This window comes from Neopsephotus bourkii, unplaced genomic scaffold, assembly GCF_033783945.1.
Source record: "Neopsephotus bourkii isolate Nb327-2 ecotype Australia unplaced genomic scaffold, CSIRO-AGI_Nbou_v1 NB_673, whole genome shotgun sequence".
Taxonomy (NCBI): Eukaryota; Metazoa; Chordata; class Aves; order Psittaciformes; family Psittacidae; genus Neopsephotus; species Neopsephotus bourkii.
In genome coordinates this window covers 2291713-2319402 of record NW_026901172.1, presented here as the reverse complement: position 1 = coordinate 2319402, position 27690 = coordinate 2291713, and the positions used below count along the sequence as shown (strand labels likewise).

Here is a 27690-nt window from a genome sequence, read left to right as displayed (position 1 = left end):
AGAGTTCACCCAACACATTTTCAGGCTGGAATTGTGTCTTTGGAAGCTTTGGGTCATAGCACTTTCTTTTGCAGCAGTCGACTTAGAAAACAAATATCACAGCATCCTGTTTTCTTCAAAGAGGGTTGATTAGGTCAGGCAGTACTGGAAGCGTGCCCTGAATTGGATGCTCTGTGCAACTCAGGACAGTTTACAAGAGTTCTTCTCTTGGTTTGGAGCAGGGTCCTGTAGAATTTTCTCATTTCACGTGCTGCTCTGCATCCATTGTAATGCATTAAAGCTCACTCCTATAGAGCACAAATGTGTCCTTAGAGCTAGTACCATCTCAAAAGGGATCTCCAGGACTCAGCTGACCCCTAGCTTAGAAGAATGACTTCGCTGCAGGCTGAAAGTTCACCTTGAAGGAGATCTGGCTGTGCCAGAGTCACTGGGGATCAAAGAGGGCTGGAATTCCTGTCATTTCCCTCAGTGTGAGTGCAAGGAGACCAGAAGGCTGGCTTTGTCAGCTGTGAGCCCAGCCTTAATGGTGAATGAGCACGAAGGAGGAGGGGTTAATGAGAGTGGTGTGTCCAGGGCTAATGCTTTATTGCATCAATCTCTGTAGGGGTGTGGAATGATAATGGGAAGCCCTGACTTGGCAGTTCTCTATGGTCTTTTGCATAATCCGGTATTAGGCAACAGGGAGGGACCCCTGCTATTAGCGGTGTAGGACTGGATGGAGCACTCAGGGCCATGGAATCCACTTCCCTGCAGCAATGGATAGCTGAGGAGCAGCTGCCTACTTTGAGGACCCATTCGGTGTCCATCCTGCAAGCTTCCATGTCTCACGTGTTTCCCATGTGGTTTCATCTTGGAACAAGTTGGCTGAATTGCCTTTCTACTCCCCAGGGCTTTCTTACAGCAAGAATTCTGCTGTGTCCCTCTCCCAGCTGTTCCTTTTCCAGCTGTAGTTTTGATGACTGTTCTAGCTTGTGTCATCTCCTTTTGCTCTGGGCAACCTGCTGTAGTGGAAGGTGCCCCTGCCCATAGCAATGGGGTTAGCAGTAGATGATCTTTAAGGTCCCTTCCAACCATAACCATTCTCCTGTTATTCTAATTCCACTTCTTCCTATTTCTAAGGCTTCTCCATTCTGCCATCATCAAAGTGTGCATGCTCAAAGCTTCAGTCCTGCTCATCTTCACGTGTAACTCTTAATGCAGGATCAGCTTTGTTGCTTGTTGTACCGTCAGCCCTGTCTTCAGTTCTGGCATCTCATTATCCTGTTGCTGTTGTGTTTTGTAGTAAATATATGCAAGAATCTATACAAATCCTGGAAAAGGGCATTCTAACTGGAAGCAGGCTCTGAGCCTTTCCTGCCAAACTGCATTGCGTGATGGTTGGTGCCATAAGCTCCTGGTTTGTCTTATTAATTCTGTTCTCTCTGAGATGCTCTTCAGAAGCATGATTAACATGGAGTCATAGTTTGTAGGAGATAGTCTGGAGGAAAAGTGTATTTAGTTAAGTCATGAGTCTGTATCCTGAGGCTGCATAATGTGACAGAGGTTCGCTTGTACACAGTTTTGGGTTAACTTCCCTGCCTTAGGCGTCTGTCAGGATCTGTTCTGCCTGTCTGTCCTGGTTTGGTAGTCAACATTATGCAGAGAGAAAATATTAGTGCTGCAGAGCTGAAATAGCTGCTTGCTCCGGAGAAGTTTGTGTGTTAGAAACAGAAGGGCCTGAATCTGCATGGCAGTTTCATGCAACCATACTGGTTTAAAAACCCAGAGGAGGGCACATAGTGTGGGTTTAAATTGGAAACCCGTGTTAAACTGTGGCTATTAATGATGCCATATGATTGAGTTTCATGTGACTATTTCATGGCAGTGAGTTGCGCTGTTGAGCATGCAGCATGGAACTGGAGGACTTGGAATGATGATGCCAAAGTGGTTGCTCCTATCCAGTGCATCTTGCTCATCGTGCTGAGCACATCCGTAGATAAGATCCGGATAAGGTCAGCACTGATTCTCTGTTGACAGGTGCCAACAGTAGCTGCTTATAGTAATTCCTCTGAGAGTCTTATCATATGCAGCCCAATGGAGACGTTTGTGTGGTTTTGTGAATGAAGGGCTGTGGTTGAACCTGGGATGGGTGCAAAAACCTTTCAGCTGAGTTTTAGCAAGTCGCTTCCCTTTTGCTTCACAAGCAGCAGACAAAATGCTGCCAGAACTGCTTCTAATTTGGTATCTGGTAGAGGTGGGGAGAAGACGCTGCTTTTAAATGACTCTGCTGGAGCTTGCGGTTTATCATTGCCAGCCTCCACCCTCCTGCCACTTTTAGGAGCAGTGCACATTCCTCAAACCACAGATCTGTGTCCAAAGCCTTTTCCTGTAGAACCTAACGTGCTGAACTGGGGCTCCTTGCAGGATGCAGTCCTTGCAGCACTGAGCTTTCCTTTGTGAATCTAGAGCAGAAGGCACTGGCAGTTTGTTACTGAGCCACAGGAGCTGGGAAGGTCCCAGGAGTTACATGAAGGAGCTTTTATTTTTTGAAGTGACTTTTGCAAGTCTCTCTGAATGCACTGGTGAATCACAGGAGTGTCTGCACCCTGCTGTTTGTGTTCTGGGTTGTAAACCATGTGCTGTGCTCGTCTTCAGTGCATCAGGAGGTTCATGAACATGAGCCGGCTTCAGTGTGCGCTCGCAGCCCAGAAACCAACCATATCCTGGGCTGCATCCAAAGGAGCGTGACCAGCAGGTCGAAGGAGGTGATCCTGCCCCTTTACTCTGCTCTCGTGAGACCTCACTTGGAGTATTGTGTACAGTTCTGGTGTCCTCAACATAAAAAGGACATGGAACTGTTGGAACAAGTCCAGAGGAGGCCACGAGGATGATCAGGGGCTGGAGCACCTCCCATATGAAGATAGGCTGAGAAAGTTGGGGCTGTTCAGCCTGGAGAAGAGAAGGCTGCATGGAGACCTCAGAGCAGCTTCCAGTATCTGAAGGGGGCCTATAGGGATGCTGGGGATGGACTCTTCATTAGGGACTGTAGTGACAGGACAAGGGGTAACGGGTTCAAACTGAAACAGGGGAAGTTTAGATTGGATATAAGGAGGAAATTCTTTCCTGTTAGGGTGGTGAGGCATTGGAATAGGTTGCCCAGGGAGGTTGTGAATGCTCCATCCCTGGCAGTGTTCAAGGCCAGGTTGGATGAAACCTTGGGTGATATGGTTTAGTGTGAGGTGTCCCTGCCCATGGCAGGAGCATTGGAACTGGATGATCTTAAGGTCCTTTCCAACCCGAACTATTCTATGATTCCATGATTTTAATACTCCCTCGTGGGAGCTGGAGCTTCTCACCACTGATGGAATGCACTGAAATCAGAGAGCTTGCACTTCCTCCCAAAGAATTCCCCAAGCATCTTGCAGGATGGGGTCTTGCTTTGTTTATTTGATGAACTGGGATGTTTATTATGGGCTGTTATAATCCCTCATGGCAAGCCACTTTCTTTTCTTTCCAAGTTTATTCTTCTGTTGAGCAGCTCCTTGTGCTGTGTGCTTCTCAACTCACCCTCCGTTGCATTGATCATTTTTGGTCATTGCTGTGTGCTGTGGTGTGGCAGAGGCCCAATTGCTCTCTCTGGATTTCTGCAGTAGTTTTACCTGGCTGAAGCTGGATGGTGGATTGTCAGAGATCAGCATGAGTTACTGATGAAGCCACCCAAAGCTTTCTCTGAATCTTGGTGTGCATGCCTTGGTTTGCTCTTTTATGGCTGGTTATGGGGCTGCTTTGGTGTAGGAAGAGAAGGGTTTTGGTCTTTTAGTCTGTTTTTTAATCTGTGTGTGCTCTCCTTTTTATGAGGGCGAATGATGTTACCAAAGGGCAGAAAGAACCGACTGGGTGTCTGGACCGCTCTTCAGTTACAGCCCAGATATTTCATAAGGATCATAGAATCATGGAATGGTTTGTGTTGGAAGGGACCTTAAAGCTCATCCAGTTCCAACCCCTGCCATGGGCAGGGACCCCTTCCACTGGAGCAGCTTGCTCCAAGCCCCTGTGTCCAACCTGGCCTTGAACACTGCCAGGGATGGGGCAGCCACAGCTTCTCTGGGCACCCTGTGCCAGCGCCTCAGCACCCTCACAGGGAAGAGCTTCTGCCTAAGAGCTCAGCTCAGTCTCCCCTCGGGCAGGTTCAAGCCATTCCCCTTGGCCTGTCCCTACAGGCCCTTGTCCCAAGCCCCTCTCCAGGTTTCCTGCAGCCCCTTTAGGCACTGGAGCTGCTCTCAGGTCTCCCCTTCAGGAGCCTTCTCTTCTCCAGGCTGCCCCAGCCCAGCTCTCTCAGCCTGGCTCCAGAGCAGAGCTGCTCCAGCCCTCGCAGCATCCCCATGGCCTCCTCTGCACTCGCTCCAACAGCTCCACGTCCTTCTCATGCTGGGGACTCAACACAAGTTTCTGTGTCTTGTGCTACATTCAGCAACTTTTGTTGATCAGTGATACTTACATTTTTCAAATTAGATAAAAGCTTGGATTCCCAAATACTTCTGAGTGCCAAGGTGTCGTGGTGCAAGGACACGAGGATCGTCATTGAAATGTTTTTGGTTGTTGGCCAAAATTTGATTTATTTGTTTTTTCCTTAAGACAATTATCTTATTAGTTATTATTTTTTTAATTTTTACTTATATTTTAATTAGAAGAGCAGCATTTCAACACAGAACTTACAAATAAGAAGAATGAATGTCTACTCATTTGGTTTAGAGACCAATCACAGCAGCTTCCAGAGGATGAGGGGTAATTCCTGTCTGTTGGTGTCTGTTAGGGCATAGCTGAATGTTAGTGTGAGGTATCAGAGATGCTAATTCGTCTGGGAATAAAGAGATTTGGATTCCTGGCCATGATGTGATCTGACCATGTCTGATCTCAGTGCTCCATTTTCTCCATGGAAAATAAAGGTGCTGACATTGACATCTCTTTGTAAAAGCACTGCTGGCTTTATGGGCATTATCTGGGCTAATTGAAGCTTTGTCTTGGATGTATTGGATGTCAGACTTTCGTTGTGTATTCAAAGCTGGTATCTAATTATTCAATGAGAGAATATAGGCTCCTTTGTATATTGTCATTGTTCATTTTAGCATTTAAAAGAAGAATGGATAATTTGTGCAAATGAATGGAAAACTCTGAGGGAAAACGTGACAATGTCCTGTGTGGTGTAGAAAAGGGTGTTTTGAAGTGTTCAGAGCTGAGTAATTTTATCACCAAAGTCACTAAAACGACAAGGAGAATGAGCCAAGTCAATCAAGCTGATTGAGGCTTACAAGTGATTCCCATTATATGTATTTCCTGGAGGTTTTGCCCTGCCTTGTGGAATGGCCTATCCTCATCAGACGGGGAGGATGGGAGAGGCATCCACATCCTCTTCCCTGCCTCCTCCCATTAGGGATTACTCACAGTTAACTCCGCTGTGGTGCAGGCACTTTCTTTAGTGAATGAAAACTGCCACCTACTAATTCTACAGTCAGTCATGAGTCCTGTTGTACGGGTCACAAGCATTTCATGTGTTGAGTTGGTGAGTCTGCAGTAACTTCAGCAGCTTATACATTATCAGAGATAATTAATCTTAACTGAATGTTATTATGCCAACTAAATCTGGCCACCCAAAGCATTCATGGCAGGCCTGTTAAGAAATACTGAGTCTAAAAATGCCATTTAATAAGATCATAGAATGGTTTGGGGTTTGTTTATTGGGTTTTGTGTATGAAACTTAGTTGTGACACATCTTTAGGAATAAAATGCATAAATGAATTGATGTTGAATGGAAATGCTGCTAATACTGTAAACTGCAAAAAAATTCCTTAATGTTGGATTCAAATCAATGGAAAAATATTCAGTCCCTGTTGGCTGCTTGAAGTCCTTCATGCCAATGCTGCCACGGTCCCAGCAAGCAGCACTGGGTATCGCAGGTTGGAAAGGACCTCAAGGGTCATCTGATCCAACCTTTCTTGGCAAACCATGATCTAGACTGCACATCCCAGCACCCTGTCCAGCTGAATCTTCACAGTGTCCAATGTTGGGGAATCCACCACTTCCCTGGGGAGATTATTCCAGTGGCTGACTGTTCCAATTGGGAAAATTTTTCCTCTTGTTTCCAGTGGGAATCTCCACAGGAGTGACTTGTGCCCATCACCCCATCTTTTCCATGTGCCTCTTTGTAAAAAGGGCGTCACTGTCTTCTTTGTAGCTACACTTATAATAGTGGAACATGGTGATAAGGTCTCCCCTGAGCCTTCTTTTCTCAAGGCTGAGCAAACTCAGCTCTCTCAGCCTTTCCTCATACATCTTCTCAGTCCTTGGATCATCTTTGTGGCCTTTCTCTGGACCCATCTGCATCTTTTAAAATGCATTGTTAGCCTTTATAATGCCAGGCTGATTTGAATGAGACCCATGTCTCTATTACCTGGGCTAGCCAGGTGGAGTGGATGCTCCCAGCCTGTGCACCAATTTGGCCAATGCTGTCACCACGCAGGGGCACTCAGCTTGAAACAACAGGCAGAGAGGCTTCAGGCTGGAAACCCAGTGTGGTCCATGGAGCTTGGGTCAATGGGCTGAGCCTTACTTGGTGATGGCTGTGCTGCTGCAGGGGTTGGCTGGGTCCTGGGGCTCATACTGGCCTCTCAGGGATGCTCAGGTGCATGGACACTGGGACTGTCTGTGCCCAAAGGTGGCTTGGACTTGTGTGGTTTGTTAGGTGATGCTCTTGTGCTGCTCCTGAGCTGAGAGTCATAGGCATTTCTATGCAGCACCAGCTCTGGCATCTTCATGTGTCACATGCTTAATCCATCCATCCACTGGGTAAACTGTCCACTGATAATTGAGATGTGGCTGTGCCAAGTGTTTTCCACTCAGAAGAGCATGCATGTTCACGGTTACCATGGTTCAGCTTACACAGTTCAGAGCCACCACGGTTTGCCTGTGAGCCCTAAGGGTCCGGATGGATCCATCTCCACTGATGTGATGCAGTGTTCCTGCCAGAAGTGGGAAGTCTGTGATTCCTCTGCAGTCTCTGGTCAAACTGTTTGGCTTCTTCATTTCTTTCATAATGGAGCTTTGCGTTTGCCACTGTCGCAGCCTCTGTGCCCTCAGTTTTGGCAGGATTGATCAAGGGGTTGCTCTGTCAGATCAGTCTCAACCCTTGGTTTTCTGTACCACCGTCTGTGTGTCATTCAAGTACTCTCCTGATGAAATTACATGAGTCTCAGTCATCAAAGACGATACCTTCTTCTTGCCCGTCCTTGGAGGCTTGTGTCTTTCTGGGTTTAATAAGAAATTGCTCTGGTATTCCCAGATAACTAATTAATCTCTGATTAATATGAATATTTCTATACCCAAATGGCTTCTTACATTAGCAACCAGTTATAATAGCAAATAACCTAGCAATATTTGTACGTAAACCATCTCACTGGTTTTGTGACTGGCTGTTACGTGTTACATGCAGGGGGGTGTATTTACAAATATTCCCTTTATTAGAGGCTTTTTCCATTCCAAGGATTGTGACATTATGTGTATTTGTCACACCTTGCTGAGCATTAGGCTTGTCCGTCAAAAGCATCCAGGACTTAGTACTAAATATGCTCAGGACTTCAAAACAGAGGCTTCAGACTACTCCTGAAACCATTTTTGTGGTGACAGAGGATGCTGACAGAAGTCTTTGAGGCATGTTTACAGTTTGAAATGCAGGACCTCCATCAGCTATTCTCTGGAGTAATTACATCTTTCAAAGCACCATGCAAAAGAAGTACTAAGAGCTAGAGCAGAGCAGGAGATAGGGAGCTGCATTCCAGAGGCAGTAGGCAGGTATGTGGAGGTAATGACAGCACTTTGTGGCAGGGGAGGTGTCGTCCTTGTTGAGGGCTGGGAGCTGTCTGTGGTTGATGAAGAGCAGAGATTGCCTCTGGAGGAATCTCCCTGGTTCATTTGAACATTTCCACATATTATAAATGCAGCCAAACCCAATTAAATGCAGGAGTTCTCTGTGCTCACCAGGCATCAGGGTTATGGAGGTAGGGGTACGGGTTACATGCAATACAGTAGTGACATTACTGCAGTAGATGAAGATGTGATTCTTAGGATTTGGGTACAGTGATGACCATTTTTGGAGTGATTAGGTGAAAGAAAATGGGATTTATGCCAGTAAAACCTGTTTTTTAATGCCTTGAGCATTGGCAGTGGTTAATATTACACTACTTATGTTTCCAAACCTCTTAGAGTGACCCTTCTTGAATTTGCCTGCAAATTTCATTTCAAGTGTGTGACATTTCCTTTAACCTCAGATTTACACCCGGTCCCTCCTACAGCCCATCAGATTCGACTCCTGTTCCCTGAGATCCCAGTATCCCTTGAAGGGATTTTGCCACAGCAAGAACGGGCCATCTGCATTCCTGAATGCTCCACAAGGGAAGTGACTGTTTGCCCTGGAGACCTGGTGATGGCAGAGAGAAGGCTGGGGCTCAGCTTTGAAATGCTAATCTGCTTCTTCTGTCCTTCCAGGATTTTTGCCCAGGGAGGCAGTGGGTGGGAAGTCGGCATTAATTTGGAATTCAAAGCTTTGGTGCAATCTGTCACAGCTTTAGCACATTCTAAATTGTTTTAATATTTAAGGAGGTATTGAAGTTAAGGTGGAACTTTGTTCTGCTTTCAGAACTGGCAAGAAATATCACCCTGGTTTTGCCTAGCCACCGAGTAAATGTGACAGTGAGGGTCCTCCCTGTGCTGAGGGGTTCTGCAAGGTTGGGTTTTCAAGGTTCCTTATGATCTGCTTGCAGGGAATTGTACTCCTGCACAGCAGGCAGAGGTATAACCTTGCAATCTTTGCCATTGTCTTTTACAGGGCCCCAGATTGTAGTGTGATCCTCACTGAGGTCTCTGCCCTTAGGAATTACACATCTCCCTTTAGATAAGAGGAAAGTTGGTCTTGGATTGGGCCACGAGCAACTTGGGTTCAAATCCTTGTTCTGTCAGATGTATCCTGCCAAAACCATCACGTCACAACCACTGAAAATGCTGTTGTGGCATCCTGGGAGGGAGAAGGAAAAGTGAGGGACACGGTGCTGTTTGTGACTGTGCTGACACAAACTAGCTGGAAGAGCCTGCAAAATCACAGCTGGGAGCTGAGTGTTGCTAAGAGCATGTCCCACAGGACTACTCCTGATGCTCAGTACAACATGTGTGAGTTAGGCAACAAACCTCTGGAACAGGACATAGAATTATCCCCTCTGCCCAGCTGTTTGTGAAGGGAAAGGGTAGGTTTAAGGTCCTTCAGACAAAAATCTGTGGACATCAGGGAAAACAGCAAGATTTACACAAGACTTCCAAGGTTGGATAGGATTATCTTTAAGGTCTTTTCCAGCTGAGTTTATTCTGTATTCTCCTGTGCTTCAGTCAGTATCTGTGAGATGGAGATAATAATAATTCCTTTTTCTGCCTTGCTGCTGTGATCCCTTCCTGAGCACAGTGCCCAGGAGAGCAGACCTTCAGTCTTTAGGTACTAGTGTAGGTGTCATGGTTCAGTAAGGCAGCAAACTTGAGGGGGAGGCTGTTCCAGCAAGGACATGTAACGATGGCTAATTAAATGCCATGCTAATTAAATGTAAGCATTTGAAATGATGAAAGGATGTAAGACATCCTTTGGTCATTTCTAGAGCATGATGAAAAGTGCATCTGTGCAAGTGTCCCCATTGCCTTTGTTAGTGAGCCATCATAGAATCCCAGAATCCCAAGTTAGAAGGGGCCCCAGAGATCATCTGGTCCAACCTTTCTTGGCAAAGCATAACCTAGACTTGATGTCCGAGCATCCTGTCCAGCCAAAAGTGTCCAGCCACCACTGCTGCTCAGCAAACCCCTGGTCACTGGAGCACATGGGAAGTCCTGCTTCTCAGAAGGGTTTGTATATGAGAGAGCTGGTTGTGTTCCTCTAGGGATGCCACAACAGAGCAAGTCTGGTACAAATCTGCCCTTTGCATGTTATTTTTTGCTTCCTTGGTGGGGTGGAATAAGCCATGAGCTTTGCAGCTTGGTGCCTTGGGTGTAGCTTTCCCTCTGTGTTAGCCCTTTGCTCCTGTAGTCCTTGGATCAGATGCTTGGCTAAAGTGACTCCTGTCTCTGTTGCCAGATTTGTGCAGATGCTTTGTTGGGAGCTGATGATGATGATACAGGTCGGTGCTCGAAGCAAATAAAGAGGGAGAGAGACATATTTCGGGTGGAGGTGCACTAAAACTACAGCAAAATACAATGTTTGCTGTCTCGAGAAGGGCAAAGTCGATAGGAAATGGAATTTTATCCTCAAGCTTTTAAGGGGATATAACAGTGAAGAATAACAGAGCCCTAAAGAAGAAAGCTTGACTGTCCCTGCTGCAGGAGAGTTGTAAACCTTTGAAATAGGGTTTGTAATGCAACTGCTGAGAGCCATAACTGCAACAACACAGATGCACCTATGGAATGTGTGTGTTAAACAGTTTATATAAGCCAAATCAATCAGGCTGGTGTCTTAGTCAAGCTGACAGAGCGTGTGTCTGTGGTCAGGTTAAGGGTGTAGATATGCAGAATTGTTATTTGCAAGTGATGTGTAAGGCTGAAAAGGAGAGAGTCCTGTTTGATTTCTTCTGTGCCCTCAGTTTATCAGCAGGGTGTATTTGGTGCTTACGTTGGCAGGGAGCAGGTTATGCCCCTCTTACTCACACCGAGTGGCCTCTTTCACCCTATTAATTTTAATAGCACCAGAATAGCACTTGCCCTGGGTGAGGTGGCAGAGTCTGATCCTGGGATAAAGACTGAGTGAAAACCATGTTAAGGACCTGTCTGAAAGGTTGTCCACTATTTGCTCTGTAATTATAGCTTAAATAAAGAGTATTTATTAAAAGAGCAGCAATCGTGGTTTGGGGAGTGGGCTTTCCTTTGCATGTTTTGCCATTAATGTGGACAATTCCATAGTCCTGGTTGGGAAGATGGTCAGAGCTCCTGTACAGCTTATGGACACCTTATCAATGAGCTCGTACAGTCACACTCCACCATTCCCCCATTAGCAGTTGGTAAGTGGACTGTGTGTTTGCAAACACTTGACTGAAATTGTCCCTGTCCCTTTGGAAGCCTGATGAAGAAAACCTGTCTGCGTGTCTTGGAGGACAAGGATAAAGTTGAAACGTTTGTAAGCCAAGAAAATACTTGGCTAATGGCCTGGGGAGTTGGTTGTTGGGTGCCTTGTTATTTTTCCTGGTGTTATGAGGAATTAAGCTGGGCCTGGAGACTTGGAGGTGGGAGATAGAGCAGGTTCTGCTCCTCCATCAGTGGTGAGGCTGGGATGGCGAGGTTGGATAACCTGGTCCTTATCTGAACTCATCCAACTCCTTCTGTTCAATCTGATGGCAATTTCAGGTGACACAGGAATAGCCCCATGTATGTTCTTATCTGTTCTTGGTCTTATCCACAACTTCAGAGTGATTGAGGAGCCTAAAGCTGGGCAGAGGAAAGTTTAAACCCTCAGTAGTGAGAGCCATGAGAGGAGCTCTCCTTGTTCAGTTCAGACACAGGGACACCATTTGGGTTCATTTTCCTTTAGGTGCATTTGCTCATCCTTGTTTCCTCCTCCTCGTTCATCACTTCATCCCCCACAAATATCTAAAGCTTTGATGTGCTTGCCTTTTATCTGCCAATAGTCTGACACCAAGGAGTTCCTCTTCATAGCCATGGATTTATGTGTGGCCTGTTTACTCAGGTGCGAGGCAGTATTTCTGGCTGCACAGATGGCGAGTCTAATACAGGCTTCTGGGTTTGACTTTTATGTTTGTTTACATCTTCATGGCACAATAGTTACCCGAAGAGACAAACGGGGAGATTGCAAAGTGCAACCTTGGGCCTCATCCTGAGATGTACGAAGGGCTTGGAAGCCCTTGGAGCATGGACCCAGGCTCCTCAGCACCGGCCACCTTTCCAGATCAGGTGTTTCTTAATGAGCAGAGTAAGTTTATTCATCTTTTGTCCAACACATTCCAGTGCTCTTGTTGGACAAGTGAAATGTGAGATGCAGAATGCCAGGAACGGGGAAACACGGTGCCACTGGGGCAGTGCCGGTCCCTGTGTCTGCTCGGTCCTGCGTGTCCCCCTCCACCCTGCACTAATGCAGAGTGTTTTCCTTGTCTGTTTGTAATATTAATTCTGTTTTATCAGGATGAGTGGATTACAGTGATTGGAGGGAATGAGGAAAAGGTTCCTTTTTGTTAGCCTGGGGAGATGCGCAGGTAAATGTTTGTGCAGACTGAAACACAGCACTTGTGTGGGCAGCTCAGTTTTGTTGAGCACTGGAAGGTGCCTCAGCTTTGGAGATGCCAGCGTGGAAGGGAGGATTCAAAATGTCATAGGATCACAGAATGGTTTGGGTTGGAAGGGATCTTAAAGCTCATCCAGTCCCAACCCCTGCCATGGGCAGGGACCCCTTCCACTGGAGCAGCTTGCTCCAAGCCCCTGTGTCCAACCTGGCCTTGAGCACTGCCAGGGATGGGGCAGCCACAGCTTCTCTGGGCACCCTGCGCCAATCTAAACTTCCCCTTCTAAAGTTTTAACCCATTACCCCTTGTCCTATCACTACAGTCCCTAATGAAGAGTCCCTCCCCAGCATCCCTATAGCCCCCCTTCAGATACTGGAAGGCTGCTATGAGGTCTGTTATGCAGCAGCTCTTCTGAGAAAACACGGACTTTTAGCATTTCCTCAGTAATGCAGTACCACACTTCAGTGCTGGACGTTCTGTCAGTTCTCTAGTGCCACATGGAGCTGTTCTGTGTGTAAGAAGCAGATAGCGTGAGGTGCTGACATGTTAAGTGTAATGTGGGAGAGAGCAGTGACACGTTCTGCTCATCGGGAGCTTTGCAGTGATGAAAACAGTTAAAAGTGTCTGATTTGTGCTTTCAGAAGTCCCCCAAGTCACATACTTTTATTTCATTTCAGGAGTTCAGGATTAGAAGGGGAAAAAAGGTTGTGGGGTCAGGGTTAAATAGATGGTGATGATGGTGGTGATGGTGGTGTATTTCTTTGCACAAAAAGTAGTTTGTATCTTTTACCTAAATTGCAGAACTAAACACTGAGTTTCCAGACATCGTATTTCTTGGTGGACCAGATCTGTATCTGGCATGAAATCATCTGCTCCAGTTCACCTGACTTCACTGGAGGCACACCGTTAGGGAAGTTGCAGTATTCCTTCAGTACCTTCTGTGTTAGCCAAGTCTCTTTCCTTAATGAGAAAGTTCATTCATTTCAGAACCTTTTGGCAATAGAAGTTTAAAAGCTGGAATTTGGCATTGGCACAGCAATTCTATTGAGAAGCACACTTACACCTTAAATACTAAGTGTTCTTTTTGAGCTCAGCAAGTGTTCTTTTTGAGCTCAGCAGCACAGAAGACAAGGTAGAGACTAGTTCCGTGTCCCACAGACACTGGATGACAGGGAAGAGGAAGCAGTAGAGAAAATAGCTGGGATTTCATGTGTTTCTGTGACTCACGTTAAACCCCTCAGCCTCACTGGGATGTGCCAGGGAATTCTAGGAAACCAGTCAGTTGCTGTAGAGACAGGTTCCTCAAAACTTGCTTTTAGTGTTTCATTTTCTTAATGTCTGTGTTTATGTGCAGCCTCTCAGGATGTAGATGTTTATGTGCATAATGCTCTCAGGATGTACAATATACATATGTAAAAATACACAGTTATGCAGTGGGAGTATCTATCCAGTTTATGCAATTATCCTTTTTCCTGTATCTAAAAGAAGCTCATGTTTTTCAGCATGGAGAGATTGTACTGCCAGTGAAATGCACTTGTTTCCCACTCGTGTGTTTGTTCAGTTATTCCTTGTGCTTTGGTGGTTTCTGCCCAGTAAAGATGATTTTTAAGCACCCATTGACACGGAAGGTCCTATTATCAGGGAGAAGAGGTGGTTAAACTCGTACCTGTGGTAGACAAACATTGTATTTTGTGTTCCCCAGAGAAGGGCTTTAATTCAGATTAATGTTAGTCTTACAGAGTTCAGTGGCTTCCTGAGTTCCTGGTATATCAGCCCCTGCTCTGGATTCCTGTCTGGGGTGCTGGAGGGTGAAAGGGTTCTTGCATCATGGATCAGGGTGAAGGTTCCCTTTGTGATCAGAGCGTGAGAGAAGCAAATCCTAAGTCATAGATATGGGAAATAAAGCACCAAATTTTCTTCTGATGCAGAGTGATGCATTTCTGGGAAACAGATGAAAATACTTTTTCTAGGTTGTATTTTTCATTAGGTGATGGTGGTATGCAAGCATTGACATATCCAGAGAAATATCAGATAAGACATGATAACCACCTTTGTCATGTGTATTAACTAAGGTTAACACCATTAAAGTTAGTTATCATCTGATGCCCATACCAGGAGGGTTGGAACTGGATGATCTTAGGGTCCTTTCCAACTCAAACATTCTATAATTCTACGTTAGATCAAGTTTCCTCAACAAGACAGAAGAGCTGGTTTAAAAGACAAGAAAGCTGCTTTAAAAAACAAGGTAGTCTGAGGAAGTTGGGGCTGTTCAGCCTGGAGAAGAGAATCTGTGTGGAGACCTCAGAGCTGCTTCCAGTGTCTGAAGGGGGCCTATAGGGATGCTGGGGATGGACTCTTTGTTAGGGACTGTAGTGATAGGAGAAGGGGTAATGGGTTAAAACTTAAACAGGGGAAGTTTAGACTGGATCTAAGGAGGAAATTCTTTCCTGTGAGGGTGGTGAGGCACTGGAATGGGTTGCCCAGGGAGGTTGTGAATGCTCCATCCCTGGCAGTGTTCAAGGCCAGGTTAGGCAGAGCCTTGGGTGATACGGTTTAGTGTGAGGTGTCCCTGCCCATGGCAGAGGGTTGGAACTCAATGATCTTAAGGTCCTTTCCAACCCTAACTGTTCTATGATTCTAAAATGTGACTTCTCTTTTTTCTTTCACCTTGTTTAAAGACCCCTTCCATCACTTGTCTTTCCCCAGGTACCACTTACAGAAGCAGTGGACCCGGTTGAGTTGGAGGACTACCTTATCACACACCCCATTGCCGTGGAGTCCGGACCCCTGAGGGACTTGCTTGAGTTTCCTCCTGATGACATTGAGGTTGTGTACACTCCTCGAGAATGTCGCACCCTTGTGTCAGCTGTGCCTGAAGAGAGGTAGGAGGTGACAGGGTGACCCCTTGCTCCAGGGCATCAATTGTCTACATTAGGAGTATCTGCAAGCCTGGAATGTTTTGACTGGAAGAGTAAATACAAACCTAAGTGGAAGTGGGAATGTTTAAGAAGTTGTTGTCATGCCTGTGATTTTGAAGATGTTTTTGTTCTTTTAACAGTGAGATGGACCCCCATGTGAGGGACTGTGTAAGGAGCTACACGGAAGATTGGGCGATTGTGAACAGAAAGTGAGTTCCCCCGTGGTGTTTGTCAGCTTCATTTCATATTTAAAGCTTTGCAGGTTGGCTGGCTGCTATGAGGATGCTCAGGTTAGATACAAGGAAGACATTCTTTACTGTGAAGGTGGTGAGGCTCTGGCAGAGGGTGCCCAAAGACGTGGTAAATGCCCCCTCCCCGGCAGTGTTCAAGGCCAGGTTGGACAGAGCCTTGGGTGGCATGGTTTAGTGTGAGGTGTCCCTGCCCATGGCAGGGGGTTGGAACTGGATGATCTTAAGGTCCTTTCCAACCCTAACTATTCTATGGTATAAATTATTGTCCTAGCTACTGAGTCCATGTGCCCTGGCTTTTAATTGCCCAGCTCAGCTGAACTGATGCCTTGTGTTTAGCTGAAATGAAGCTTTGTGTTTGGAAAATTAGATCTTAGACATCGAAATCCCTTGGGGCATTTCTGCAAATCTAGGTCATTGTAGTCAACAGTTAATCCTTTAGAATAGGAGAGGAATTAGAGAATGGGAGCAAGTAAAAGTGCTTTGAGCATTTGTTTCTTTCTTTGTTCCCTGTGTTTTTAGCTCTTTTTTAGAGAGAAGTTGCATTAATTTTGTAACAATGTAAGATTTATGTGCAGCCACAACCACCTAATAGATAAGGTGCCCTCTGCAGCTTTCGTTTGTCCCGGAGAGACTTTGAGAAAGTATGTGATTTAAACAAATAACTTAATATTTGAATTACGACAGCATTTACCTAATGAGTTACCAGGTTAGAGAATATGCATGCATTGATTGAATCATGCAGATTAGCAGGAAGGTTTCTGAGTAGCTTTACTTGGAACTCTCTGATGATTGAAAGTCTGATGGTTTCAAGAGCTGCTGTCAAGGAGTAAGTGATCCATGTGATGTGCATCACCTACAAATGACTTGACTACAGCTACAGCTCTGCCCTTGTGGCAGTTGCTACAATTCACTGGTTTAATGTTGTCCTGAGCACCACTTCAGGGGATGCTGCAGATGTGCTTTGCAATGCTGAGATGACCTAATAAAAATGTGTCTTGTAATCTCATACCAGAAGAAAACCCTCACCCAGAAAGAAACCCAGGAGAGAGACAGATGCTTTATTAACTCCCTGCCTTTGTGGGCAGAGTCTGGAACGCACAGTAGGCTTGGACAACGTGACCCAGCCAACCAACACACCTCTTGGTTTCTCAGTGACTGTCACTGGTACCTGGAATACCTGGCTGTGATCCCTGCCCTAAGGAAGTCCTAGTTGGAGGCAGCAGAGCTTTTTGTCCTGTGTAGATCAGCTGCAGTTTGTGTTCTGCGTCAGGGAAGGAAGGAAACTAAAGACATCAAAGTTGCTTGAGTGGGTTGAAGGTGTAATGTGAGATTGTTGAACTACATTCGGAGGTTGCCTTGCCCCTTTTGAGGAGGACAGGCATTTCCATAAACGTTTGTAGCAGTTTTAACATGGATAGAATCATGGTGATGGAGTGGGTAGAAACAGAAGGGGTACTGCTGGAGCAGAGGAGGAACCTGAAGGCCTGGCTGGGAAGGATTAAATAGTTTGTCAAGTAAGGATGCTGATGGGTTTCTCTTAATCCAACTTATCAACCATCAACGGTTATGAGTGCTGTGGCTAGCTCTGGGAGCACAAATTCCAGCTCTTTTAGCGTTAGAAGAACATACCTTCCAATGTGCCATCCATCTCTGCCCCCACCCCAGGGGTAATAATCCTTATGTCAATCTCTGTCTACAGTTCTTTGTAACCAAAACATTTTTGGCGACAGGCAAATCCATCTATTCAGTGATTTCTGTAGTGGTATTGGAAAAGGTAAAGAAGTTCTATTCACTGGCATGAAAAAAACAGTAGCATATTCTTGTTTCAGCCTTATGGCATAATTTCTGTATGCTAGTCTGATGGCAGTAATGATCACAAGCACTTCTGAAGTCAGCTCTGATTTAGAATGAATTTACACTTGGTGGTGGAGCTATGAGTGAAATGCAGACATCCCAGTGAGGGTTATACAGATTGTATTGTTCATCTCTCAGGAATGATAACCTTGAGAGAAAGATACTCTCCTCCTTTTTCTCCCCCCTTTATTCACTGCTAGCACAGTTTTCATGTGTCAGTGCATCCCTCTCTGGTAACTTTAGTAACAGGGCATGATAAGAACAATTAATTCTAGCTGTGACCCCAGCACTCCTTCAGGAGCTGACTTAGAGTGCACATTGTAAGAAGGCTGTGGCTCTGGCCATATGTGTGTGTGGATATATATATATATATATATATATGGTGGCATTTGGTATCCAAAAATTGTGTGTGTGAATAGACACATAGTGCCATTTGGTATGAAAAAATTTGTTAGTCAAAGAGATCTGATCTTGTCAGCAACAGTAGACAGACTGTTTACTAGCTGTAACACCCTGGAATGATCTGAAAGGACTCAATTCTGCTTATAAAGGTAGTATGGGAACATGCTGATTTCAGTTGGGGTTGGGAAGTCATATGTGTTCCAGAGGTGCTTAGGACTTTTGCACTTTATGCAGTCTTACCTGAAGTTGGTGCTTTGGTTTTCAGGTTCCTAACAGTGTCTGTTCCAATTCAGTTCTTGGTCCAGCAGAACTCCTGGGCTTCAGTCCTCATGTTCTTGGCCTGTTTTAAGCTTGGCATCACGATTACACATTTTATGATGGCCTTAACTGGCCACTGAAATTCTTCTTTTGACATCACCCAGGGTTGCTGTAGGGTTGAACAGAGTCACACTGTGGGACTGGAATACTGTTGTTGGATTATTACCCAGCTACAGTGGAGGGTGACTGGAAATCCTGTTTGCAGAAAGCAGTTTATGCTTTGAGAGGACCCACTTTGGTAATACAGGGTTTGTTCTGTAATGCTGCTTCTGGGTTTGAGGTCAAAAAGGACATTAAGGGTGTATTTGAAATGCTCTGTTTTCAGATATCACAAGCTGGGAACTGGATTTAATCCCAACACCTTAGACAAACAGAAGGAGAGGCAAAAGGGGCTCCCCAAACAGATCTTCGAGTCTGACGAAGCTCCAGATGGCAACAGTTACCAGGATGAACAAGTAATGTACCTTTAAAAGCTTCCTGCATAAAACCTAATTTATAGTCATGTTTTAAAAGTGCAGTCCCTTTCCCATTATAAGTTGCTTTTGATTTGTTGAATCTCAGGATGACCTTAAACGCCGCTCAATGTCCATTGATGATACTCCCCGGGGCAGCTGGGCATGCAGCATTTTTGACCTGAAGAACTCCCTTCCAGATGCCCTTCTTCCAAACCTACTGGACCGAACCCCAAATGAGGAGATAGACCACCACAATGAAGATCAGAGGAAGTCCAGTAGGCATAAGGAGCTTTTTGCACTACATCCAGCACCAGATGAGGTATTTTTATATACATGTGGGTGAGGCTAAAAAAGTTAAGGATGTAAGGAACGTGGAAATTGTCAGTCTGCTATGGATTTAAAGGAGTTAAGATCACCTGTGTTTTAACACCCATGAGAGCCTTAGCTGTTTTGTGGGTTGCATGTTCTTTACCATAGATACTACTTTCAGAAGATTGGTTTTCCTTTATGGTTATGCAATCCCCTGGAATGTAGAAACATTAAAGGGATTTAATTTAGCATATTTATAGCTGCTGCTAAATGCAACATGCTGGTAAGCCTTGGATTGAAATGGTGCTAGTGTCTTAGAAGAAAAAAATGATGCATATGTTTGCTTCCTAATGGTGTTAGTGGTTTGTACAAGTGTCATGTCTCTAATTCCAGGAGGAGCCTATAGAACGGCTTAGTGTCCCTGAGGTACCCAAAGAGCACTTTGGCCAAAGACTCCTAGTGAAGTGTTTGTCCCTTAAGTAAGTATCACTTCAACAGGTATCTGAGAATTTGAAGTCTGCTGTTGTATCCATGTGCATCTGGAATAACTCTGCTGCCTTGTTTATTACTTTTTAAGGGATGTAGCATTGGTTTGGTCATAGGTTAAAGGTTAGTTCTGTAAAGAGTAAGTTACATAGCACTGTGCATCAGACAGTGTTGTCTTCAAGACTTTCTTCATATTGGTGTGACATAGAAAATACCTAGAGTTGGTTTCCAGACAGTCCTAGCTATACCTGTCCATGTTGCTAGCACTCATGCTTCACTGCCCTCGTTGAGGGCTCTGAAGCTGGCCAGTCAGTTGGTGTTCAGCTCTCTAACAAGGAATAGGGGCAGCAAATAAAAAAGGTGAAAAATGCTTAAGCCTTAAAACATGAGACAGCCAAAGATTTGCTGAAGTTTAGGCTTAACAACCTTGACTGTGTCCCTTTAAGAGTGAAGACTTTATATACTTAGCAAGCATTAACTGAAGGAATAGAAACCTGTTAAACAAGTTTAATGAAGTGGAGCTCCTGAATATAGGGTTACCTGCAGTTGGTTCATTGCCTATAACTCTTCTCTAATAACACAAGGTAAAATTTTACTGTTATTCCCTTGGAGAAATAAAGTACAAAACTGATTTTCCACACTGCTGTATTCATCTTCTGTGTCCTCAGTTAGGTCAACCCTTCTTATTAGAGAGCTCCAGTTAGACTACATTGTGGCTCATAACTGAGATATATGTGTGGGACATATCTCCTGCTCGTAGAGTACTCCAGGACCTAATATAGCCATAGAGATGAACTGATTTTGCAGCTTTTTATGAACTGGAACAACATAATATGCAGTAGCTGTGGAACTTCCTCTCCAAAGGATGGTGTCTTTAGCATAAATAAGTTAGATGGTGGAAATTAATGATTTCTGCTATTTAAGCATCTCTTGCTGATTGTGAATTTGTAGCAAATCTTCACAAACATGCTTGTTTGTGTACCACAGTAATCTCTGAAACTGTACTTACAGTTGCAATAGCAAGCATCCAAGATCACACTATCTTAGTGGCACAAAGAGAAATAGATAGTCTCTTCCCCAGGGAGAAGGCTAAGATGACCTAAGCAGGGTCATTTTCAGGTTAATCTCACCTTTGTTGCCAAACTAGAGAAATTACCTGTTAGGTGATGCAGTCCTGTCTGTTGTTCTTCCTATTGGAAGGCGTTCCAGGCTGAGAAGCTGAGAGCTCTCTGCACGGACTTGGTGCATGAGAGTATCTCACTGTGGGTTAGGCATTAATGTCATGGGGAGGCTGTGTAGGGGAGGCAGGATAAGGGCATTTCAGCCCCTGCTCCCTTGGATATAGGGACAGGTTTTGAATGTTTTTCTGATTTCTTTAGCTTCCCAGATGACTGACAATAACTTTAGCTCTATTTACTAGGTTAATGGTTTCACTGGAAGTGATTCTCTCAGCATAAATACTTGGTAATAGTTACTCTACAAACTGACTTCTTTCTGAAAGAGGCTTTGAGGTACTGGTGTTTTCTGACAAGAGTTAAATGTTGAACATTGCCAAAATAGCTGTCCCTGGCTCAAGTGGAAGGAGCTTTCTGGTCAGTATTGCTGAGGGGAGCAGTTGGCCATTTAGCCCTGTCTACAGCTCAGCATAGGAAATTAGCATAGAGGGCATCTTTTCAAGGTAAACAGAGGAGCTAAGTGGTCCAGGTATCCAAATAATAATGCCTCTTCCTTTAAGGAAGCCATTAGGTTGCTTTGCTTAGCTTTCAAACAACACTTGAAGAAGGTGAAAGCATTTATAGAAGTATGCTTTATGTCCTGTGACCGTAATCCTAACCTTTCTGTTGGGTCAATGAGTTGAAATGGCTTTTAGGAGGTCCAGGGAGAATCAATGCATGTCCTAGTGGAAGAGAGCAGAGGCAATGTAGAGGTATCAGGACAGGAGAGGAATGGGGGGGGAAACAGGAGCAATTTTCCCCTTTCAGGAGGAGCAAGCCCCTTAGGTTGGCTCAGCTGTTGCTGACATCTTGGTTTAACAGTGGTCAGCCATCACCTAGGAAGGATTTGGGGAGAGGGTTGGTTATTCCTTCATACAAAATGCAATTCATCTGGTTTTACCTGTTTCTTTCTTTCAAGATTTGAAATAGAAATCGAGCCCATTTTTGCAAGTTTGGCTTTGTATGACGTTAAAGAAAAGAAAAAGGTAGGTTTTTAATTACTTTCGAAATGCATTTGCACTGAAGCAGTACAAAGCTGTTAGCTATAAAGAAAAAAGGGAGGAATTAATTCTGGAAACAAACCTTTATGAAGGCAATGGCATGCTAGTGGTTGGAAGAATGATGAGGCCATTTCGTGAGCCACCTTCTGTGTTCTTCTGCTTAGTAAAACAGTTGAAGTATAACCACTTTTCTAAAGATGTGATCTAATATTCTTAGAATCTTAGAAATCAGAGTATTTCTAATGATATTTCTGAGTGCCTGAGATCAGAACATAGACATTGTCCAATCTTGGCTTTCAAAAGTCTTTTCCCCAGAGAGAACTTCAGTAACTGAAACCTTTTATTAAGATTAAATCTTTGTGACTTCCTTAATGTCTTCTTTGTGATTCAGCATGGTATATGTCCAAATACCATTGTAATAATGCACAAGGAAGCCATACACGCTAAAATGGCTAAAATCAAAACAAAACTGAGGGGTCTGTTCAAGGTCTAAGTTATAGGAAATGCAAAATACATTTATTCGCCTATTTATGTTCTGTATTTAATATTTGAAGAGTCTCTTAGTTTTCCTAATTCAAGATATTAGCAGCAGTAGAGAGAAAAAAATGTTAAAAATATGCATTTTGACGTTTATCTCTTTAAGACTTGAATTTAATGCATTGAGTTTTAAGTTATGTAGATGAGAGTATGTGGAATATTATGTGAACTTTGTTGAATATTTAAATCACATTTCATAAGCCAGTTTTATCATCTCATTACTCCCATTCCCCCCCCCATCTACTGTAGTAAGTTCTTTAGTGACCTCTGGTGTCGATAGCACCAGCTCACATTCATTTTGGCTCTGAAGCCTTGGTACAGTGAAGGATTTGGTGTTTCAGCATGGAAAGCTCATTGTTCATCTTTCAGGATGTGGTGTTCTTTCTGTGAATGATCTGAAAGATGGTTTTCTATTTTGATAATTTGAGATACTCAGTTCAGATAGCAATTGTAATCCCTAGCCCTGTGATGGAACTACACACCTTACCTGTGGTGGAGGAAATGTTATAGGTAGTGTGTATTGTTAGCTCCATTCCCTTTCTCCTTTCTGTCCTGCCTTGATTTCTTAATGGAAAGGCATTTTTTCCCCCTTTTATGGTTTGAAAAGAGGCACCGTTGGTAGTTTTTTAACCTTGAGTTTTGAAATTGTCTGTTTTGTTCATGAAGAGTTCACTAAGGCTAAAAAGTATAACTTGAAACTACCCAACTGCTTCCTTAGATTTCAGAAAACTTCTACTTTGATTTAAACTCTGAGCAAATGAAGGGAATGCTCCGTCCACATGTTCCCCCTGCTGCTATATCCACGCTGGCCAGATCTGCCATCTTTTCTATCACTTACCCCTCTCAAGATGTCTTTCTAGTAATAAAGGTAAGAAATACCAGAGAAATGAAAACTATCATTGTCTCTGTTTTCAATTTAACATTGGCTGACGAGTTTACTTCTGGTGTACATTTGGAGAGCAGAATTCTGTTTCATTTTGGATATTCTCACTTGTTACATTAAGTTCCTTTGAAACAGTTCAGTGGAGATAGGCATTGCTGTATTATTGAAAACACAAAGGTTTGCTTGATACAGAGCAGGTTTCTAGGGCTTGACCTTGGTTTTCATATGAAACAATGTGCTGACTCCTTAAGGTGGTAAGTTAGTGATTTCAAAATACATATTGATCTGAGTCTCATTTCTAAAATAATCTATGCTCTTAAGCCAGATTTTCAAAGGTCTTTAAGGATTGAAATTGCCAAGAGGGTGAGAACCATAACTGAAGTAAAATGCCACATTGGTCAGTCCTGTATGAAAGTATATAAAGATAAAAGTCATTTTCTCTTCTTCCATTTGATTCAATGAGAGCACAAATGTTACCAGTTCAGACTGGCATTTGAATCAGGGTTTTTTTTCTGGTCTCTGTGTAAAAAATCATCCTGTTGTAAAGAAAGGGAGTTCAATGCATGCTTTCAGTTCACAGGCAGTGGTTACATTGCCTGCTACCCAAGTGCTGCGTTTTGAGAACCCTGGGGACTGAGGTTTGTGCAAGGCATTCATGAACTGCTTCTTAAATGAGGAATAAGCTTTTGATAATGAATTGAGGCTTTGTGGCATGACAAAACAGTCCCAAGGGAGAATGAGACTTTGAGTAGCTGGAGTATATTCTGATCTCCAGTCTGTGGTATGACTCTGAACTCCTTCTAAAAATCACATTCTACCTGTGCACACATACTCACTCTGTTTTACAAGATATGAGGAAGAGAGAACCCCATGTTTATGAGATGGGGATGTGGCTGAAAGAGCTTGTGACTGCACCTTCATGCTTGTAAAACCCAAGAGGAGCTGGTGGCGTAGGGGATGTTGTGATTTGATAATGAAAAGGATCTAGTCAGGGATAAATAAGATGCATCATGTGCCTTATCAGGTGAATTTTCACATGGGTCTTACTCACTGGGAAACCACTTTTCAGACAGCATAAACTCACCAGGTGATTTGGTGAAAAGTTCCTTATATTGTGGAAGCGTCTTGGAGTCCTACTAATAGAGAATATGAATGGTGCTTTATAAGCATGGGAGAAGTTTAAAGATGTTCTAATCTAGTAACAGCATGCACAGAGCAGTGGGTGTGGGAGGGAGGGCCAGGATGCTTCTGAAAGAAAGAGTCTTATGGATGTGATAGGGAAGGTATTTCTGTCAGAAACTGGGCATTAAGCAGTTTTGTGTTACTTCAGAAGCAGACATCTGCGCTTTGGCTGACTTCAGTTATTTGATTATTTCATTATTTGATTTGAAAACACACTTTTTTTTATTTAACATAATAGATAATATAATATTTAAATAAATAAGATAAAAACATAAGAATAATATTAAATAAGTAATTAAAATATTTTCTAAATTTATAAAATATATTTATTGAAATAAATTAATAATAATAATTATAAAAATAATATATTTAAAATAGTGCATGTTCTAGCTGAGCACATCTGAGTCACCTGTTTGTGCTGCTGCAGTAGGCCCTTAATACAGAGACCAGAAATAAGAACAGATGATGCTGAAGACAGCTAGTTAGTGTAAGCTGTCTTTAAGACCTCAAACATGAGCTGAAAGTGGCTCTAGAACAGATCAAACCAAAGTGGAGTGGTATATGTTCCCTTTGAACCTATATTTTACGCTTGTGATTCAGTTATAGCTGGAGATCTGGGAGCTTAATGGTTCTAACAACATGAGCGCAGTGCTGGTTCCCTGCCTCACAAAGGGAAATCAAGCTTTAACTCTTTAGAAAGAATGTTTTTTGCTTCCTAGTGTTTGTTTAATTTAACAATCCTTGCTGGATCCATGTCCTTGTAATGGTTCATTTTCCCTTCTCAGCTGGAGAAAGTGTTACAGCAGGGAGATATTGGGGAGTGTGCAGAGCCTTATATGATTTTTAAAGAATCTGATGCAGCAAAGGTAAGAATCTATTTATGTCTTTTTTGGTTCAGTTTGCTACAAGTGCTTTAAGGCATTTTGTTATTAACAAGTTAAACATAACAGTATTTTCTCCATATTGGACTGCAACAGCCATTCATACTGTTCCTGGCATTAAAAGAATCCAGTTTTAATTAAGAACCTGGTCAAATTCTAAAAGCAAAAAGAGTCAAAGACCCTTGAATCTTGATGCCTAATTGGGGTAGAGCAGTTAAAGGTCATCAGGTTTTGTAGCCAACAGGGGAGATGTGTGAGTACCATCAAGCTCAGTCATCTGTAATTCCCTGTCCCAAAGGATCAGCTGCCTGCTTATATCTGGGGTCAAGTGGAGCAGCCTTTTATGTGGATTTGCAGTAAAATCTCAACTTTTCCACTGCTTCTGTGCCTTAACCCCATCACAGTACCTCTGCCTTCTTCTAGAAGGGTCATAAAGTGAATGAAATACGTTAACAGGAGATTATCCATCAGGCCTTGTTTTGAAGTCCAGGGCATTTCTGGTTGTTTTTTTCCTACTGATTTTTCTTTTTCTTTGAATATTTATAATAATATTTATAAGAAGGGCCACATTCAACAACAGTTCTATTTACATATAGTAAGAGTAATTTATATTTGTATAAATTCAGTGTTTTGTTTCTCATTAACATTCTTTAATCCATGCCTTCAACAGTTTGGGCATTGTCCTGTGCAGTAAAGTCCTGGGCATTCCCAAGTGCAGTAGATGGGATGCACCTGCCCAGTTGGACTGATTCTTTGCCTTTCCTTCACATGTTTAAATGCAGCCTGTCTGCTTGTAGAACTGAAAGCAGAGGTTTCCTCACAGGGAGGAGTCTTATTCCCTGCAGTTGACAGCAAGTTGCTCATTGTAGTACGTTGGAGTCTGGGTGGGAGTTGTAGTTGGGAGGTTCAGGAATGCTGGTAGCACCTGCAGAATTCAGTAGCACCTGGCCTATGGACTTGCTGTGGTCTTTTCACCTGCTGTTTGTTTTTCTGAAGTGCTGTCTCCATTACAGCAGCGGTTATAGTATAGCAAATCTCTGCTTTTACTAGCAGTCAGAAGGAGAGATCTCTAACTTGAGCTCAGTATATTGTTTTACATCTCCAGTTTGTAAGGTGCAGGTAAGCTTGTAAAGGAAACCTTGAGTACGTACAGTATGGAGCAGTGCTTATGCATCTCAGAAATGGCTCCTAATTTCTTGTAGAGTTGGGTTGAGCCAAGTGAAGATCAAAGGGTAGTAGTGAGGATGGGATGAAGGGCAAAACAGAGATGCCAGCACTTCTTGTGATCAGAGGCTTTCCATTACGGCTGTTTCAAAGGAGCTGGGATGTTCATTTGTTAGTTTCAGTCAAATGCTAACAGAGGTTTGCCTTCCTAAAGTTCTAGTATATGTTTTAGCGGAAGAAGTTCACATTTTTTGGTCTATATCTGTCCTTGTATCACTCCACCACAATATGAAAAATGGATGTTTTTCGCCTCAGGTATATAAGCAACATAAGTAAAAACCCTGCATTTCCTGTGATCACTAAGCTGACATGTGCCTAAGTGAAATTTTGGAACAGAAGTTGCAGGATGCTGGAGAATGTGGGTGAAAAGTGATTTGTCAAGATCTCCTTCCCAGCAAAGTGCATAAGCGTATCCTGAACTAGAAGAATGTGAGCAACAGAGTGCTCTTTGTTTTCACCTAACTCTGTGTCTGGCTTAAAATCACATTAACAAAGGCCATTTCAGACTTCATAGAGTTAAATTGTGCTTTGTGTGAAAGGGCAGTGGGCCGATGAGCTCACTGGGATTTGACAGGCCGCTCAGGAGGAGCATGAAGCCAGCTGCTTTAGGGCTATCTGGCTGTCCCACATCTGGTACTGGTGGCCCGATGGCAGTTCTGTGAAGCACAGGTCTGTTTGCACAGCACCTAGTGATCCTCCTCTAGAAGGTGCTATTGAAGCACAAAATCACTGCAAGGTGGAAAAGATACCACTGTTACTGATTTTCCTATATGAACCTTTGCTACTATTCCAATCCTTTTCATCTCTTGGATTAAATATTCTCTTCACAGAATAAGGAGAAGTTGGAAAAACTGAAATGCCAGGCAGAACAGTTTTGCCAAAGACTAGGCAAGTATCGAATGCCATTTGCCTGGACAGCCATTCATTTAATGAACATTGTGAGCAGCGCTGGAAGCTTGGAAAGAGACTCCACGGAAGTTGAAGTTGGCACAGGAGGTACAGTACATCTGCATGAGGGAATGTGGGCAAATCCAGAGTTTACTGAAGTCTTGATTCATACCCTGTAGCTGCCATTGCTCCTTTAGCGCTTTCCTCCCCCTGCCCTGAGCCTTACGATAGTCTTGGGTCATGGTTGAAATAAAAAAGTCCATGATAACAAATGGATTTATCTTTCAAGGATTTTACAAGCAAACCATCTGTTATATTATTTAAAACCAGGCTTCTAAGACTGAGAGAGCGTTACAGGCTGATGAACATTTTCCAAAGGAGTGGATTAATCTTTGTGAACCACATAGCTCATCTGAAACTGCTCTTCAGCATCCCCAAAACTGCCAACTTCATCATCTTTCAGAACAAGAGAAACACATAAATCTCCACATGATAAAGACTTTTATAATAGCAGTAAGGCACTGGGGTGAGGTTGCTGTGAGAGGAGCAGAAGTAGTCAGCTGTGCTTCATAGCCTCCTGATGCCTCAGGAGTGTGATTG

At 43.6% G+C, this 27690-nt stretch overlaps 1 protein-coding gene across 16 annotated transcripts in view; it reads left to right on the top strand.

Annotated features, from left to right (window-relative positions):
* Positions 1 to 27690, top strand: part of DOCK7 (dedicator of cytokinesis 7) — a 108292-nt gene that overhangs the window by 11085 nt on the left and 69517 nt on the right. For all 16 annotated transcript variants that reach the window (XM_061353451.1, XM_061353450.1, XM_061353447.1 and 13 more), the window contains exons 3-11: positions 14994 to 15169; positions 15346 to 15414; positions 18356 to 18485; positions 18592 to 18804; positions 19188 to 19273; positions 21414 to 21480; positions 22751 to 22900; positions 24883 to 24963; positions 27033 to 27198. In XM_061353451.1, the coding sequence (XP_061209435.1) occupies positions 14994 to 15169; positions 15346 to 15414; positions 18356 to 18485; positions 18592 to 18804; positions 19188 to 19273; positions 21414 to 21480; positions 22751 to 22900; positions 24883 to 24963; positions 27033 to 27198 (1138 nt within the window). The remainder of the gene's footprint in view (positions 1 to 14993; positions 15170 to 15345; positions 15415 to 18355; positions 18486 to 18591; positions 18805 to 19187; positions 19274 to 21413; positions 21481 to 22750; positions 22901 to 24882; positions 24964 to 27032; positions 27199 to 27690) is intronic.